General features: G+C 35.0%; 1 protein-coding gene across 4 annotated transcripts in view; it reads left to right on the top strand.

Moving 5' to 3' along the window:
• The window catches only part of CASP5 (caspase 5), a 36,112-nt gene that overhangs the window by 1,869 nt on the left and 17,039 nt on the right, over positions 1-17,204 (top strand). For 2 of the 4 annotated variants that reach the window (XR_013404561.1, XM_077964915.1), the window contains exons 2-5: positions 151-361; positions 8,233-8,490; positions 9,955-10,206; positions 17,075-17,184. Coding sequence is in view for 3 of the 4 variants with exons in the window: in XM_077964915.1 (XP_077821041.1) it covers positions 355-361; positions 8,233-8,490; positions 9,955-10,206; positions 17,075-17,184 (627 nt within the window). In the remaining variant the exon portion in view is untranslated. Of the gene's footprint in view, positions 1-150; positions 362-8,232; positions 8,491-9,954; positions 10,207-17,074; positions 17,185-17,204 lie in introns of those variants that run through there. The other 2 variants (XM_015115566.3, XM_077964916.1) reach the window with 2 other exon arrangements.

Here is a 17,204-nt window from a genome sequence, read left to right as displayed (position 1 = left end):
TTTTTAGATGAGTAGAGGTAGAAAAACTGACAGATCAGAAGAGAAGGATGAATAGAAGATGTGGGGCTATGGAGAGAAAAGGAAAAAGAAAACCAGGCTGAAGTTTCAACCCACAGAACAATGTTTTGTTATTTGTACTTTTTTCCCCAGGGGAGAATCTAGAGTTCAAGACTAGAAAGCCAATTTGCTGACTACAGGGCACTTCCCAGTAATGAAACTAGAAGTTCCCAGAAGCAGCTTTGTAATCTGTGATCACATGTTCCCACTCCCTGCAATAAGGAAATACCTGGTGTCTTTTAATTCTGAGTCCGAGCCACTTTCCAGTGCTGCACGAAGAGACAGAGGCTGTTAGCTATGGCTGGTGAGTCTGGAGTCCTTTTCTGACTAGCAGCTGGGGACTCAGGTCTTAGAAAAACCTTGATTTATTGCTGGGTGACAGGCAGAAATAGCAAAAGGAAAATCAACAATAGTGTGCATACTGAATCTTTCTCTTATTGGTGGTAAGTAGTTTGAATCATGAGACCCTGTGTTAGAGACACTGAAGAAGAATATGTTCTCTAGATGTTTTCAAGCCGGAAAAAAGCTAATTCCTTTCCTTCAGCTTCTGTGAATCAAAGAGAGGGTAAGGGAAGACAGAGGAAGTTATTTGTGTGAGAAAACTCCAGACATTTCTAAATGCACTCTGAAATCTTCTCTGCTTCCTTTTGATTCCAAATTAATCCTCCAGACTAGGAACCTTCTCCCTATAATCAGATCTGAGAGCCTCTGTGTTCTCAACGTGTTGTCATCTCTTATCTTGAATTACGTTATTGGTCTGTTTAAAGTGATTGCATTTTTTCCACCTTTCTGTGTAGTTATGGTACTAACTATTATAATGTAATATTTCTTAGGTTGCTATCGTAGACTTTTAACTGGCTTCCCATTCCCAGAAACTTAACCCTTCAGTCCATACTGTACACTAATTTCAGGCCAACTGTCTTATACACAGAAGCTGAAAAAGCCTATGAGTTGGAGTCTTAGGCTACTTAAGCAGCTGCTATTCCAGCAGGTCATATTGCTTCTGTGGCTTCATTCTCCTCATTGGAAAAAGGAAGAAACTGGAATAGATCAGTGTTTTCTAAACCTTATAACATATATGAATAATCTGTAGTCACATTTAAAAATCAGATTACTACCGCCTTCCCAACCCTGAATAGCTCAATCTTTACAGTCTATAGACATTTATTAACCTTTAAAGATCTGCCGACAATTCTTATGAAGCTAGCCTGGCATAGGTTCTTCTGCAGGTTAGCATTATTAGCACAGTTGGTGTCAGTTAAATCTCACCTCTCATATGCTAGGGATCTATTAATGTAATTTTCTTACTCAGCAGCATACATTGACTCCCTGTTGCCTTTTAAAAAATATCTAAGCTTTCAGATAGGTGTTTCTGTCTTTCAAAATATACTTTTTCATTTTTCCATTAATCACTGAGGCACGATTTTCAAGTTCATAAGAAAAAAAAGCAAATATTGACTGCATTTTACTTCACTTGTACTTCCTTGCTATTGAGTTTCTTTCTTCCTTTGATTCTTCCGTAGCTTAATTATCTCCAAGGTTTACGACTCACCTCACAACATTTAACTGAAACTCCTAAAATGCAGGAATTGCTCGCTTTTAAAATTTTTTTGTGTATTTTATGATACTAAAAAGCAGTTGGCCAGGGAGGAGTAAGTCAAATTCATAGCCATGGCTACCTCTTTGGCCGGGCAGGCTGACTTTACTGGTCATAGCCTGGAGTCAGGAGAATCATTAGATAATAGATAGGAGAAATTGAAGGGTGCTAATCAAAAACGAGTTAAGTGGGTCAATAATTATAAATAACCATGTGTAGTTGGTCTTTGTTAACTAAAACTAGTGAAAAAACAGTACCCTATGTAAAATGTGTAAGAACATCACATCACTTTGCCTAGGACCAAAATGATCTCAAAGAATTTGGCCTCTAAATTATTCCATTCGTTTTTATTATCACTGCAACTTCAATTCAGTGATTATTAAAATAACAAAAAATAATCAATAAAAACTGTTTTTTTAAAAATAATCCTATGTGATAGGTATCTCATGCACTCTCTCTGACTGAATATTTAAAACCAGTCAGTTAAGTCTGTGCTATTATTGCCAGTTTATAGTTGAGGAAGATGTCTAGAAAAGGACTATAAAATTTTCTTTTGGTCTAATGTCTCTCGAGAAGAGTGACTCTAGGCTGGCCTGACTCTTAAACTCGACACTCTAACGTTCTGTCAATTTTCTGCAAACAAACATCTTCAGATGGGGGCCCTATCTCTGATCACGCCCACTTCAGTCCTGGCTGCACACTTCAATACTTTCTAAAGCCCAGTTCTCCCAGCTTCTTGATTACTTTAGACACCCTAAAATCTTTGTTTCTTCCCACACTGCTCTCTATTAGGAGACCACCCCTCACTTGTCCAAGGGGCAAATTCCTCCTAGTCTTTTGGGTGTCTGTGCCAAGCCCTCCCTTCTCTGGACAACTATCTTCTACCTGAGACACAGTGTGCTCATGCTTTTTTTGGGGCATCTGCTTATTATTTAAATCCTTATAATGTTTTTTATTTTACTTATTTGCATATCTATCTTTCCACTTGACTGTAAGCTTGAACATGTAAGAATACTTCCTCAAAATGGTACCCTCACCACTAGCAGAGTATCTTTCACAAACTTTTGCTCACTAAATTTTCCAGAATGAATATGCCTTTCTTCTGCTTGAAACTTCCAGTGTGTGCTTATTGTCTATTAAATAAAATCAAACTTACTTACCTTTTATTAAATATTCTTCAAGAGTTGGGCCATACCTAAAATTTATTCATTTGTTTCTACATTCACTCAAGTAGTGATTCAGTAGATAATTATTAGACTTCCCTTGAATGCCAGAAGTAGTGCAGGCCTAGTTTATGGCCACTTGCCCTCACAGAGCATAAAATCTAATGGTGGATGCTGAGAATTAGACTGGAAATCACAATTAAAGGTAAAAAAGTATGCTACCCTAAAGAGAAACAAGATGCCCCAGGGACATGTACCTCTGACATTGTCTCCCCTCGGAGAATCAGAGGGTTGCCTGAAAAAAAAAATGTCATCCCGTCTTAGACTTGGAGAATAAACAGAAAGCATAGGAGAATAGGAAGCAAGGAGAAGGCAGGAGACTGGACCAAACATTAAAAGAGGAGCAGAATATTTTAATTGTAGTGAGCAAGGTGGGGACAGTATCAGAAGATGAGGCTGAATGAGAAGGCCTAGGTTAGAATAAGCTGAGAGGTTTCATGGACTAATCTAGATATTGGAACACTCTTCATTGTGAATAACAGAATAGTAGGGAGAAAAAGAAGATGTATAAGGTTCTTGGTGTAATTAAGAAAGAAAGGGTGTTGGCCTGAATAGAAGTAATGAACAATTAGAATTAAGAGTAGTGGTCAGATTCTGAAAATGTTTAGTAAATAAAATCAGTGCAGTGTGAATTGAGTTGGGGAATAAGACATAAAGAAGGCAGAAGAAGTTTAATATCATAACGTTTTGCTGCCTTCCTGCACTTGGAAGTTAGGTATTATTTTTTACTATATGGAGGAGAAAATGAAGGATGGAAATAGAAGAAAATTAGCAGTTCAATTTTAAAAGTTCAATTGAATGAGGCTGTGGGATAATTTTAAGTGATGTCTCGTTGTTGGACATATGGGTTTCCATACAGGATCCACATCTGGGCTGATCTGTAAATTTGAGTAATTTATTTATTATTTTAAACTTATAATTGATGCGATGAGAATTTATAGATTATGAAAAGAGGATCTCAAGTCAAACATCTTGAATTGTTTTTTATAAAAATTATTTTATTTATTTAATTGGAAGATAAATATTTTATATTCTTATGTACAAAATGACGTTTGAAATATGTATTGTAGAATCCCTAAAGGGCTAAATAACATATGCATTACCTCATATGCTTATCTTTTTTTGTGATCACAGCACTTAAAATTTACACTGTCAAACAGTTTTCAAGAATACATCACTAACTATAGTCACTATGTGGTGCAATAATTTCTTAAACTTATTTCTCTTATCTAATTGAAATGTTGTTTCCTTTGATCAACATCTCCCCAAACTTCCTGTCTTCTCCTAATCACCACCATTCTACCTTCTGCTTTTATGAGTTTAACTTTTTTAGAGTCTACACATCAGTGAGGTCATATAGTATTTGGTGCCCATCTTCACTTATTTTATTTAATATAATATTATCCACATTCATCAATGTTGTCACAAATGACAGGATTTTTTTCATTTCTCTAAAGCTGAATACTGTTGCATTATGATATTTTCTCCATCCATTCATCCATCTACAGATACTTAGGTTGATTTTATATCTTGCCTATTGTGAATAATGCTGCAATCACAATGGAAGTGTATATGTCTTTTCAACATACTTACTTAATGTTTAAAATATATACTAAATATTTGGATTGCTACATCATTTTTAACATTTTTAATTCATTTTAATTTTTAACTTTTTGAGGAGTTTCCTATTGTTTTTCATTATGAATGTACTAATTTATATTTTCACCAACAGTATACTAGAGTTCCTTTTTCTCTACATCATTTCCAACACTTGTTATCTTTCTTTTTATATAATACCCATTGTAATCACTCTAATAGGTGTGAGGCAATATCTCATTGTGGTATTAATCTCCCTAGTGATCAGAGATGTTGAGCATTTTGTATATACCTGTTGTCCATTTATGCATCTTCCTTTGAAAAATGTCTATTTTGGTCCTTGGTTCATTTTGTAATATTTATTTTCTTCCTATTGAATTGTGTTTCTTATATATTTTGAATATTAATATCTTATCAGATATATGGATTCAAATATTTACTCCTATTCTGTTGGTTGTCTCTTCACACTGCTGTTTCCTTGGCTTTGCAAAACTTTTCAGTTTGATGTAATCTCATATCTTAATTTTGCTTTCTTTTCCCATGTTTTTGGTGTTACATCCAAAAATCATTGTCTATACCAATGTCATTAAGCTTTCCCATGTTTTTGTGTAGTAGTTTAATAGTTTCAGTTATTAGGCTTATGTTTTTAATCCACTTTGAGTTGATATTTGTATATGATGACAGATAAGGGCCCAATTTCATTCTTCTACTCTTAGATATTTAATTTTCCCAACATCATTTATTGAAGAAAATGTCCTTAGTTTATTGTGTGTTCTTGAAACTTTGTCAAAAATAAACTTACTACAAATAACTGGGTTTATTTCTGGCCTTTTTGTTATATTCCACTGTTCTCTGTGTTTGTTTTTATGCCAGTACTATGTTTGATTATTATAACTTTGCAGTATATTTTAAAGTCAGGTTGTGTGCTGCCTCCAGTTTTGTTCTTTACTCAAGAATGCTTTGGCTATTTGAATTTTTTCATAATTCCATATGAATTTTAAGGTTGATTTTCCTATTTTTGTAAAAAATGCCATTGGAGGTTTAATAGGAATTGTATTGAATTTGTAGATTTCTTGGGTAGTATAGACATAATAATATTTTCCAATTCATGAACACAGGGTATTTTTCCATTTTTGTGAATCTCATTCAGTTTCTTCTGTCAATGTTTTATAGTTATGAGTATAAACATCTTTAACTTTTTGGTGACATTTATTCCTTATTTCATGAAATTTTTTTATAGCCATTATAAATGAGATTTTTATTATCCAATTTTTTTGTTGTTTTATAAAAATGATACTAATCTTTGCATGTTGTTTTTGTATCCTTCAACCTTACTGCATTTGTGTATTAGTTCTAACAGATTTTTGGTGGAGCATTTAGGGTTTTCTTAATATATGTAAGATCATGTCATTCATAAACAGGACACATTAACTTCTTCCTCTCCTATTTTGATGTCTTTAAATTCCTTCTGTTGTCTAATTCTTCTGGTTAGGATTTCTAGAATAGAAGTTGTGAAAGTGGGTATGTTTGTCCTCTTTCTAATCTTTGAAGAAAAGCTTTTATCTTTTTACCACTGAGTATGATGTTAGCTGTGTGTTTGTCATATGTGGCATTTATTGTGTTGAAAACCTCTTTAGGTTAATTGCTTATCATATTTCTCCACATATTCATTCAGTCAATACCATATTAGTTTACTAAGCATGCAAATAAGTTAAACAGAACTTCAGAACTCAGATAGAGTAGACATTCCATAAACTAACCTGTGTACTCTTTGCAAATCTTCACATTCTCTGTTCCGACACCTACCTAGCATTTAAAACCAGCGTTTTTGTTTTGTCTTCTAAGAAGCCTCTGTAAACTCTCCTCCTGGAATTTTCTCATCTTTTCTGAATTCCTTAAGCATCTTATCTGTGTTCTCTTAAGAAGCTCTCCATCAACTGTCATGTAATGTAGTTTGATGACTTAAGAGTTGGGGCTCTGGATTCTGAACACTTGTACTTCTGTTCCTACTCTGGAGTTACTATATACTTTGTTTTCTTTTCACAAGATTACACTCAATTTCTTAAGTAACTTATCTGTATATGTTTCCTTTTCCATATAAAAGAGCTTAATATACATTTTGCATGGAGTTTTTGTGAAATTTCAGTAAAACACTTGACCTCATGGGGGTTCAACATGTATTAACTATTATTACTGAAAGCCTGTCATGGTTAACTCTATGGAATGTGGTGTAAAAATAGGATTTGAAACCTAATTCATGTGATTTAGGGCAACCTATTATTTAAATGATTTATAAAATTGATAAAATAATAAATATTCTACTGGTTTATTGTGAGGGTCCAGTATACTACTATTTGTAAAATACTTAGAAGAGAGATTTGTAAATAATAATGATAATTACTGATGTGATATAATAATAATAATGATAATTACTGATTTATTGTATCACTTTAATAATGATAATTACTGATTTATTGATTCTAATAATAATGATAATTATTGATTTATTAAATCATTATAATAATGATAATTACTGACACTATTAATAATCGTGATAATTACTCATATGATATAATGATAATGATGATTGTCATTGCTTTATATGAATTCATTTTCAATCACAAAAAATACATAGGAGATGTTACATTTATTATATGCTATTAGGTAACTTTTTCTCCTGTTTTGTAACTTCCATGTGTCTTTCTAATAATGGTTGGTTCATTATTGACATATGAACTCAAGATAACCTGGAAAATGAGTCTGGTACTTCTGGGCCAAAATTTTGTTCAATGTCCTGACATGTTTTCTTTAGAAAATGTATTTTGCGTGAAAGCTATCCTTATATCTAGATGAACTAGATAACAATCTTCATAGAGTTAACTGAGAAGAGAGGAGATATCTGGCTTTTCCACATACAATCTGCTTAAATCATATCTCTTGTATTGAAATAAATGATTTATTACTTTGATATATATGTATATATCATATATATAAGTATATATATGTAGATATATATAGATATATATAGATATTTCCTGGTAAAAATTTGAATTATGCCAAGGAGTAATACAATAACTCAGTGTCATATTAATCTACCATAATATTTGTTAAATATTTTCAGTTCTAAAGTTTGGTTTGAAAAAAGACGCTAAAGAATTAGGTATCCAGATGCATTTACCCACTGAATGATTAAGTTGGATGCTTACTTATGTATTCAGCAAGCAGATTAAGTACTTTTAAGCATTTTGAGCAGAAAATTCTTAATTAGCACTATTGGGTATAGCTTGTGTGTTAAAAAATGCAAATTCAAAGATATAGTTATTTCACCAAGGAAGCTAAATACAGAGAAAAGGAAAGATCCTACAGTCTAGTAGGAATAATTTGCAGTCTAGACAAGAGAATGGACTGTCCTGGATGCACACATTTCAGGTAGATCATCATGAGCTTTGAGCAAGAGAAAGAGAAATCTGAATACAGTGGATGATCAGGAAATTAGCCTTAGGCCCAATGCTGCAGAAAGGAAAAAGACAAGCTATAAAAACCAAATTTAAATGGCAATGAATTGTTAAACACAGCCTGGTAGGAATTTGATGGGTCAGAGAATGCTACAGGTACATAGAAATAGTGAGTATTTGTTGAAGACATGGTAAGACAGAAGGTATTTTCAAGGATGTTTCACATAACAGAGTTTTGTCTAAAGCAAGGGCAAAACTCTTTAAGCTATGCCCATATTTGAAGGAGTCTTTATATTCCTGACAGAAGACAGCGGCAAACAAAACCTCCATAAGAATTTAGAAGCTCTGTTCAAACGTGCCCTTCGGAGTACATTAGATAACTCGGTGAAAAAAAGATTTCTCAAATTGAAGAAAGAGGAAAAGAAAAAACAAAAGAAAAAAAAAGAAAGAGGAAAAGAAGACGGGCCTCTCGTGACAAACCACATGCCAAAGGACAACATGGCTGAACAAACATCTATGCAGACCCTATCTACTACGAATCAAAAGTCGACCGGTGTAAAAAGTAAGACTGGATATTTTATAACGGATATCTCCAATGTTTTAGAATCGATTCAATTCTAAGACCCATGCAGTGACTTCTGTGATCCCCCATCCTACCTTTATGAAACTATCATTTTCACTAAACCTATAATTTTTCTTTCAGGGACTACCTTGTCTTTTGTGGGGTGGGATCCAGTTTCCAATTGGCTAGAAGGCTGAGTCCTTGGGTTCAGACTGTGCATGGAAATAATTAATAGTAGAGGCTTGTAGTAAGACATACTCAAACCTAAACCTAGATTCTGTCATTAATAATCTATGTGACTTCCTGCATGTATCTTAACTTCTCTTGCTCCCGAATCATCAGTCTTACTGCCTATGAAATGAGGACAATTTCAGTACTTTCTCAAAAGACTGTGGAAGGTTAGAAACATTGTGCTGGTAGGCATCAACATGCCAGCAACTCCCAAGATGTTAGCTGTCATCCAGAACTCTCCTCTGAGCTCCAGACTCATTTAGCTCTAGATGCATTTTCAACAATTCTGCTCCAGTGTTTCATTGGCTTTATTAAACTAATTTTTACCTAAGAATTAAACACTTTTTCTTCTAAACAAATTTGTTCCAACTTTAACCCCTTTCCATTTTAGTAAAAGAAACTAATATATATCAAATTTCTCCCACCAGAATGCAACTGGTTGCTTTACCAATGACTGGCAGTAATTGGTAGAAGGACAGGCACAACAATTTATCACTGATATCTATATTTTCCAATAAAATTTCAAATTAAGCTAAGGTGTAGTAATTAACCTGATGTCACATAAATTCACCATGCTAGATTGGTTGTCATATTATTTTCAATTTCAAATTTTGATTGAGGAAAAGATCCTAAAAAATTAGGACTGTAGATGCAGTCATCCATTTGTTCATTAAGTCATGTATTCAGCAAGCATGCTAAGTACTTTTAAGCGTTTTGAGCACAAAGATGTTAATGAGCACAAAGATGTGGGTATAGGATGTGTGCTAAAAATGCAAATTAAAAGGTATGGTGTTTTCCCCAAGGAAACTAACTACAACAAAGAGGCCAGATTGTATAGTTTAGTAGTATTTACAGTCTAGACAAGAGCATGGACTGTCCTGGGAGTGTGCCTTTCAGGTAAATCATCATCATCATAAACTGGGAACAAGAGAAAGAGAAATATGAAAACAGCAGGTGACCAGAAAGTTAGCATTACGCCCAGTGCCACAGAAGGGAGAAGAAAAGCTATAAAAACAAATTTAAGAGGAAATGAATTGCTAAGCACAGTCTGGTATGAATTTGATGGGTGAGAGAACTCTGCAGGTGCAAAAATAAGGGTGTGTTATTCGTTGGGGACATGGTAAAATAGAATGTATTTTCAGAAGAGTTTCATATTACAGAGTTATGTCTTAGGTGAGGGCAGAACTCTTTAAGCTGTGCCCATAGTTAAAGGAGTCTTTCTCTTTCTGACAGAAGACAATCGCAAAAAAGAAATACTTAAGGTGTTGGAATACCTGGGCAAAGATATGCTTCATGGTGTTTTTAATCATTTGGCAAAACACGATGTTCTGACATTGAATGAAGAGGAAAAGGAAAATTATTACAATGTCAAAATTGAAGACAAGGCCCTGATCTTGGTAGACTCTGTGCGAAAGAATCGTGTGGCTCATCAAAGGTTTACCCAAACCCTTCTCAATATGGACCAAAGGATCACCAGTGTAAAACGTAAGGCTGCATCTAACACAATAAATATGTTAAATTTTCCAGAATATATTCAACTCCAAGGCCCATGCAGTGTTATCTGTGATCCTCCTACACTTTCATTTCTAAACTCTCATTTTCAGTAAACATGTCATCGTCCTGTTAGAGACCACCTTATCTTTTATGGGATGGGAACAAATTTCCAATTAGCCAAATATCTGTGTCCTTGTGTGTAGACTGTGCACAGAAATAGTTAATAGGGGAGATTTTTTAGTAGGGGATACTTAAACCTAAAGTTAGATTCTGTCACATGTGAACTATGCAGCTTCAGGCAAGTTTCTTAACCTTCCATTCTCCCTAGTCATCAGTTTTACCACCTGTGAAATGTGGACAATTCCAGTACTTTCTCACTAGACTGTCTACAGCTAGAAACATTGTAATGTCAGGCACCACATGCCAACAACTTCCAAGATATTAGCTCTCATAACTCTCTCATCTGAGCTCCAGACTCATTTAGCTCTAGTGGCATATTCAACAATTCTGCTCCAGTGTTTCACTGGCATCACAAAATGAATACAGCTAAAATTAAACGCTTTGTTTTCCAGAATAAACGTGCTCCACTTTTAACCCTTTTCCGCTTCAGTAAAAAGAAGTAATATGCACCAAGTTTCTGCTACCAGAATGTAACTGGTTTCTTCACCAATTAATAAGAGAAATTAATGGAGATCCTGGCACATAGCGGATACCTAATTAATGTGTGATGAATAAACAAATGAAGTGTATGCATGCAATAAAGAGTGCTTTCTTAATTATTATTTGTGCACCACAAATTAGAATTTTCCAATGCTTACTCATTTCTGTGAGTTACAAAATTATGATCAGGGAACTACTATAAAATGTTTAAATTTTATAACAGTTCAAAACCTTTGACACAGATTGAATTATCAGAATTATTAGAGCCTAAATATTCTCAGATTAATGTTTCCCAGGGATGAACTCAATTTACCATAGACTTTAAACTGAAATCTTCAGCCCTGAACTACTACAGTTTACCAATAATCATATATGATCATGAACACAAAGCAACATAAATTGTTCAAACGTCACTACACAAAATAAACTCCCCTTCTCTATGGGGAAAGTTTCCCCTCAACAGAAACCACATGCTAGTATAGTTGTCCAAGATTTTAGGCAAGGATGCATTCTTATTAGTATTTAAACTGGTCTTTTGCAAGTATTTTCCTTTTCCTCAAACCTGGAATGGCAGGGGGAAAATATTCGTTTTAAAAAATCAGAGATAATGCAGCAAATAGGAATCATATTTGTAGCAATAAGGGCTTCAAAATGATTTTAGCAATCCCAGATATCATATATGATGAGCACTAAACTATAAACTGAAATAGCCTATCTGATCAGCAGAGGCTGTGGCAGGAAGGAGGCAGCTGCAAATCCCTGCAGCAGGGGTCCAGTGGCTCCCTGCACTCTGTCTGCATTTGGATTCTCCAGAAAGATCAATCCCAGAACACTTTGAGTACACTGGCCCAGCATACCAGGAAGCTGGGTGGGCTGGGCTATTAGAAGGGGTACAGGCCTTGGACAGGTCTTTGGATATGATTGTAATTCTGAGGGTTTCCAGCAGAGCATTGGATTCTGGAGGGCAGGATAAGAAGAATCCTAGCTATTCGTTTGTTATTTAACAAAGTCTTGTATGTACACACACACACACACACACACTTATGTACACATATATATACACACACACACATATATACACATAGACACACTATATACCAATGATGTGATTTAGTCAGAGAGATAACCATGTAAGTCCCTACGTGATGTGGGAAATTGCTTTTCTGATCCTGTACCACTCCACCACTCCCTTTCTTGTGTCAATGTAAAGAGATTGTTGAGCAGATTCCTGAGAGATTCCTGTTTCATTAGATAACAGATAAGACTCAAATTGAAATTTTTATCTAAACTCCTGATTTCCACATTACTTCTTGTTGCCCTGCCAGGCTAATAGAAACTCTCTTTGGAAGCAGATTGTACTATAATATTTATTATTTTGTAATAAAATAGTATTTTTATACTAATTCTACTACTGGATATAAGATAGAATTTCTCTCTAATTTCTAATTTTACTGGAAAACACCTGTTCTACACACAGACACATAAAAGTCATTAGGAGATGACTGTTAAGTTGGAAGTTCTCCAGACCTTTAAACAGGAAAACATACCCTCAGACCAGGAATATCCCAGGACCCTGGATGTCTTCACATTGGCAGAATTTTCTGAAATGAGAAGAAAAAGCATCTGTCACTGTTTAATCTATGAAAAAATTGATGCTTAGAAGGTTTGGTTTCCTTACACACTTATAACTTATTGTATTCCCAGAACTCAGGCTTTTATCATACACTTTAGCAAGACATTTACTTTAAAATATTATTAAAAATGAACAGAAACAAATGATAGAAATATAAAAAATACATGAAATATTACAAAACAATGCAAATTTTATACAGAATAATATTACTTTACTCATGATTCCTATGTCTTGGTTGGATCACTTAACCAAACATAAAAATATGCCTGTCCATTCCTTTTATGAAAAGAAATTTTCTTATTAGATCTTAGTAAACTTTTCTTCTAGTTTGTATATGTAAATTCCTTTTTCTTTTCCAGAAGGAGGGCTCAATAATCTCCCAGTTTTTCGCACAATATCGGTTAAAAGAGATCAATATTACATTTCACAAGGGGATAGATCAGAATTACTCAGAAGCAAACTTATCCAAAAGAGATGTATTATTTCCTCACATTATAAAATATGAGTTGGACAGTGTTGGCTGCTCCAGCAGTTTAGAGACAAGATGTCCAGAGTTATGTCAGAATCTCATACAAACATTTGTCCCTTTGACCTTGGACACAGTACTATTGTCACTAGACGACATTTCTTCATAAATAGGTGATTTCACAATTTGTTGAAAGATAGCTGAAGCCTATTTCCTCTAGAAAAATTAGTAATTAACATAAAGGTTGCTTAAAAATTACCAGGATGGTACAGAATTCAATATTCTGTTAAGTGTTTGCTGTATGCATATATCTGTATGTAGTGTGAACTAGGAGGGGACTATCACTCCAAAATACGATGCTGTCCCATCCAGTTTTGTAGCCACCAGACAGATGTAGCTATTAAGTACTTAACTTGTGGCTAGTGACACATGTTGAAATAATAATATTTTGAATATATTATTTAAATAAATACATTATTAAAATTATTTTTACCTTTTGTAAATGTGATATTAGAGAATTTAATATTGCACATGAAACACACATTGTATTTCAAATAGATAGCACTCTGACAAGTATTAGCACACTCTTGCCCCGACACAGCAAAAAGTCCAAATAAATAAATGAGTACCCTAGGGTAAAACCACTGGAAAAATCAAACTGTTTTTCTGAATACAGAAAAGCCAAATTTAACTCTAAATCATCAAGAGTTTTTCTCCAGAATAATCAGAATCTATAACTGCATTTTTTTTTCTTGGTGGGGTTGGGGGAGATCTGCTTTCTCTGTCAGGGAATTCCCACAATACATTTCCTTAAGCTGGAAATTAGGTACAGCTATAACCCCTACATACAAAGAAGTCTTTTCCTAAGATTTCTCTCTCTCTCTCAAAGTTCTTAGGTGATAAATTCGGTCATAGGGGCAGAAGCCATAATTTTTATATATATATATATATATATGTGTGTATATATATATTATTATTATACTTTAAGTTCTAAGGTACATGTGCATAACGTGCAGGTTTGTTACATATGTATACATGTGCCATGTTGGTGCTGCACTTATTAACTCGTAATTTACATTAGGCATATCTCCTAATGTTATCCCTCCTCCCTCCCCCCACCCCATGACAGGCCCCAGTGTATGATGTTCCCCTTCCTGTGTCCAAGTGTTTTCATTGTTCAATTCTCACCTATGAGTGAGAACATGCAGTGTTTGGCTTTTTGTCCTTGTGATAGCTTACGGAGAATGAGGTTTCCAGCTTCATCCATGTCCCTACAGAGGACATGAACTCATCCTTTTTTATGGCTGCACAGTATTCCATTGTGTATATGTGTCACAGTTTTTTTAATCCAGTCTATCATTGATGAACATTTGGCTTGGTTACAAGTCTTTGCTAATGTGAATAGTGCCACAATAAACATACGTATGCATGTGTCTTTATAATAGCATGATTTATAATCCTTTGGGTATATACCCAGTAATGGGAAGGCAGGGTCAAATGGTATTTCTAGTTCTAGATCCTTGAGGAATCGCCACACTGTCTTTCACAATGGTTGAACTAGTTTACAGTCCCACCAACAGTGTAAAAGTGTTCCTATTTCTCCACATCCTCTCCAGCACCTGTTGTTTCCTGGCTTTTTAATGATGGCCATTCTAACTGGTGTGAGATGGTATCTCGTTGTGGTTTTGATTTGCATTTTTCTGATGGCCAGTGATGATGAGCATTTTTTCATGTGTCTGTTGGCTGCATAAATGTCTTCTTTTGAGAAGTGTCTGTTCATATCCTTTGCCCACTTTTTGATGGGGTTGTTTTTTTCTTGTAAATTTGTTTGAGTTTTTTGTAGGTTCTGGATATTAACCCTTTGTCAGATGAGTAGATTGCAAAAGTTTTCTCCCATTCTGTAGGTGGCCTGTTCACTCTGATGGCAGTTTCTTTTGCTGTGCAGAAGCTCTTTAGTTTAATTGGATCCCATTTGTCAATTTTGGCTTTTGTTGCCATTGCTTTTGGTGTTTTAGACATGAAGTCCTTGTGCATGCCTATGTCCTGAATGGTATTGCCTAGGTTTTCTTCTAGGGTTTTTATGGTTTTAGGTCTAACATTTAAGTCTCTAATCCATTTGAATTAATTTTTCTATAAGGTGTAAGGAAGGGATCCAGTTTCAGCTTTCTACATGTGGCTAGCCAATTTTCCCAGCACCATTTATTAAATAGGGAATTCTTTCTCCATTTCTTGTTTTTATCACGGTTGTCAAAGATCAGATGGTTGTAGATGTGTGGTATTATTTCTGAGGGCTCTGCTCTGTTTCATTGGTCTATATCTCTATTTTGGTACCAGTACCATGCTGTTTTGGTTACTGTAGACTTGTAGTATAGTTTGAAGTCAGGTAGTGTGATGCCTCCAGCTTTGTTCTTTTGGCTTAGGATTGTCTTGGCAATGCAGGCTCCTTTTTGGTTTCCATATGAACGTGAAAGTAGTTTTTTTCCAATTCTGTGAAGAAAGTCATTGGTAGCTTAATGGGGATGGCACTGAATCTATAAATTACCTTGGGCAGTATGGCCATTTTCATGATATTGATTCTTCCTATCCATGAGCATGGAATGTTCTTCCATTTTTTTGTATCCTCTTTTATTTCGTTGATCAGTGGTTTGTAGTTTCCTTGAAGAGATCCTTCACATCCCTTGTAAGTTGGATTCCTAGGTGTTTTATTCTATTTGAAGCCATTGTGAATGGGAGTTCACTCATGATTTGGCTCTCTGTCTGTTATTGGTGTATAAGAATGCTTGTGATTTTTGCTGATTGATTTTGTATCCTGAGACTTTACTGAAGTTGCTTATAAGCTTAAGGAGACTTTGGGCTGAGACAATGGGGTTTTCTAAATATACACTCGTGTCATCTGCAAACAGGGAGAATTTGAGTTCCTCATTTCCTAATTGAATACCCTTTATTTCTTTCTCCTGCCTGATTGCCCTGGCCAGAACTTCCAACACTAAGTTGAATAGGAGTGGTGAGAGAGGGCATCCCTGTCTTGTGCCAGTTTTTAAAGGGAATGCTTCCAGGTTTTGCCCATTCAGTATGATATTGGCTGTGGGTTTGTCATAAATAGCTCTTATTATTTTGAGATACGTTCCATCAATACCTAATTTATTGAGAGTTTTTAGTATGAAGGGCTATTGCATTTTGTCAAAGGATTTTTCTGCATCTATCGAGATAATCATGTGTTTTTTGTCTTTGGTTCTGTTTATATGTTGGATTATGTTTATTAATTTGTGTTTGTTGAATCAGCCTTGCATCCCAGGGATGAAGCCCACTTGATCATGGTGGATAAGCTTTTTGATGTGCTGCTGGATTTGGTTTGCCAGTATTTTACTGAGGATTTTTGCATCAATGTTCATCAGGGATATTGGTCTAAAATTCTCTTTTTTTTTTTTGTTGTGTCTCTGCCAGGCTTTGGTATCAGGATGATGCTGGGCTCATAAAATGAGTTAGGGAGGGTTCCCTCTTTTTCTGTTGATTGGAATAGTTTCAGAAGGAATGGTACCAACTCCTCCTTGTACCTCTGGTAGAATTCGACCATGCATCTGTCTGGTCCTGGACTTTTTTTGGTTGGTAGGCTGTTAATTACTGCCTCAATTTCAGAGCCTGTCATTGGTCTATTCAGGGATTCACCTTTTTCCTTGTTTAGTCTTGGGAGAGTGTATGTGTTCAGGAATTTATCCATTTCTTCTAGATTTTCTAGTTTATTTGCATAGAGGTGTTTATAGTATTCTCTGATGGTAGTTTGTATTTCTGTGGGATAGATGGTGATATCCCCTTTATCATTTTTTATTGCATCTATTTGATTCTTCTTTCTTTTCTTCTTTATTAGTCTTGCTAGCGGTCTATCAATTTTGTTGATCTTTTCAAAAAAACAGTTCCTGGATTCATTGATTTTTTGAAGGGTATTTTTGTGTCTCTACCTCCTTCAGTTCTGTTCTGATCTTTGTCATTTCTTGCCTTCTGCCAGCTCTTGAATGTATTTGCTCTTGCATCTCTAGTTCTTCTAATTGTGATGTTAGGGTGTCAATTTTAGATCTTAATTTATATTTTGTGATATCCTACAGCTCTTCTGCAAATTGAGGCTGGACCACCTGAGTCAGCAGAATCTACAAATACTCTCATACTTTGTCCTCATGAAGAATTCCTGAGACGGTGTAAAGAAAACCATGATGAGGTTCCGTGCTCTCTGCATCA

Source organism: Macaca mulatta, chromosome 14 (assembly GCF_049350105.2).
Source record: "Macaca mulatta isolate MMU2019108-1 chromosome 14, T2T-MMU8v2.0, whole genome shotgun sequence".
NCBI classification, from domain to species: Eukaryota; Metazoa; Chordata; class Mammalia; order Primates; family Cercopithecidae; genus Macaca; species Macaca mulatta.
The sequence above is the reverse complement of the archived record's forward strand: the minus strand, read 5'-3'. Positions and strand labels throughout refer to the sequence as shown.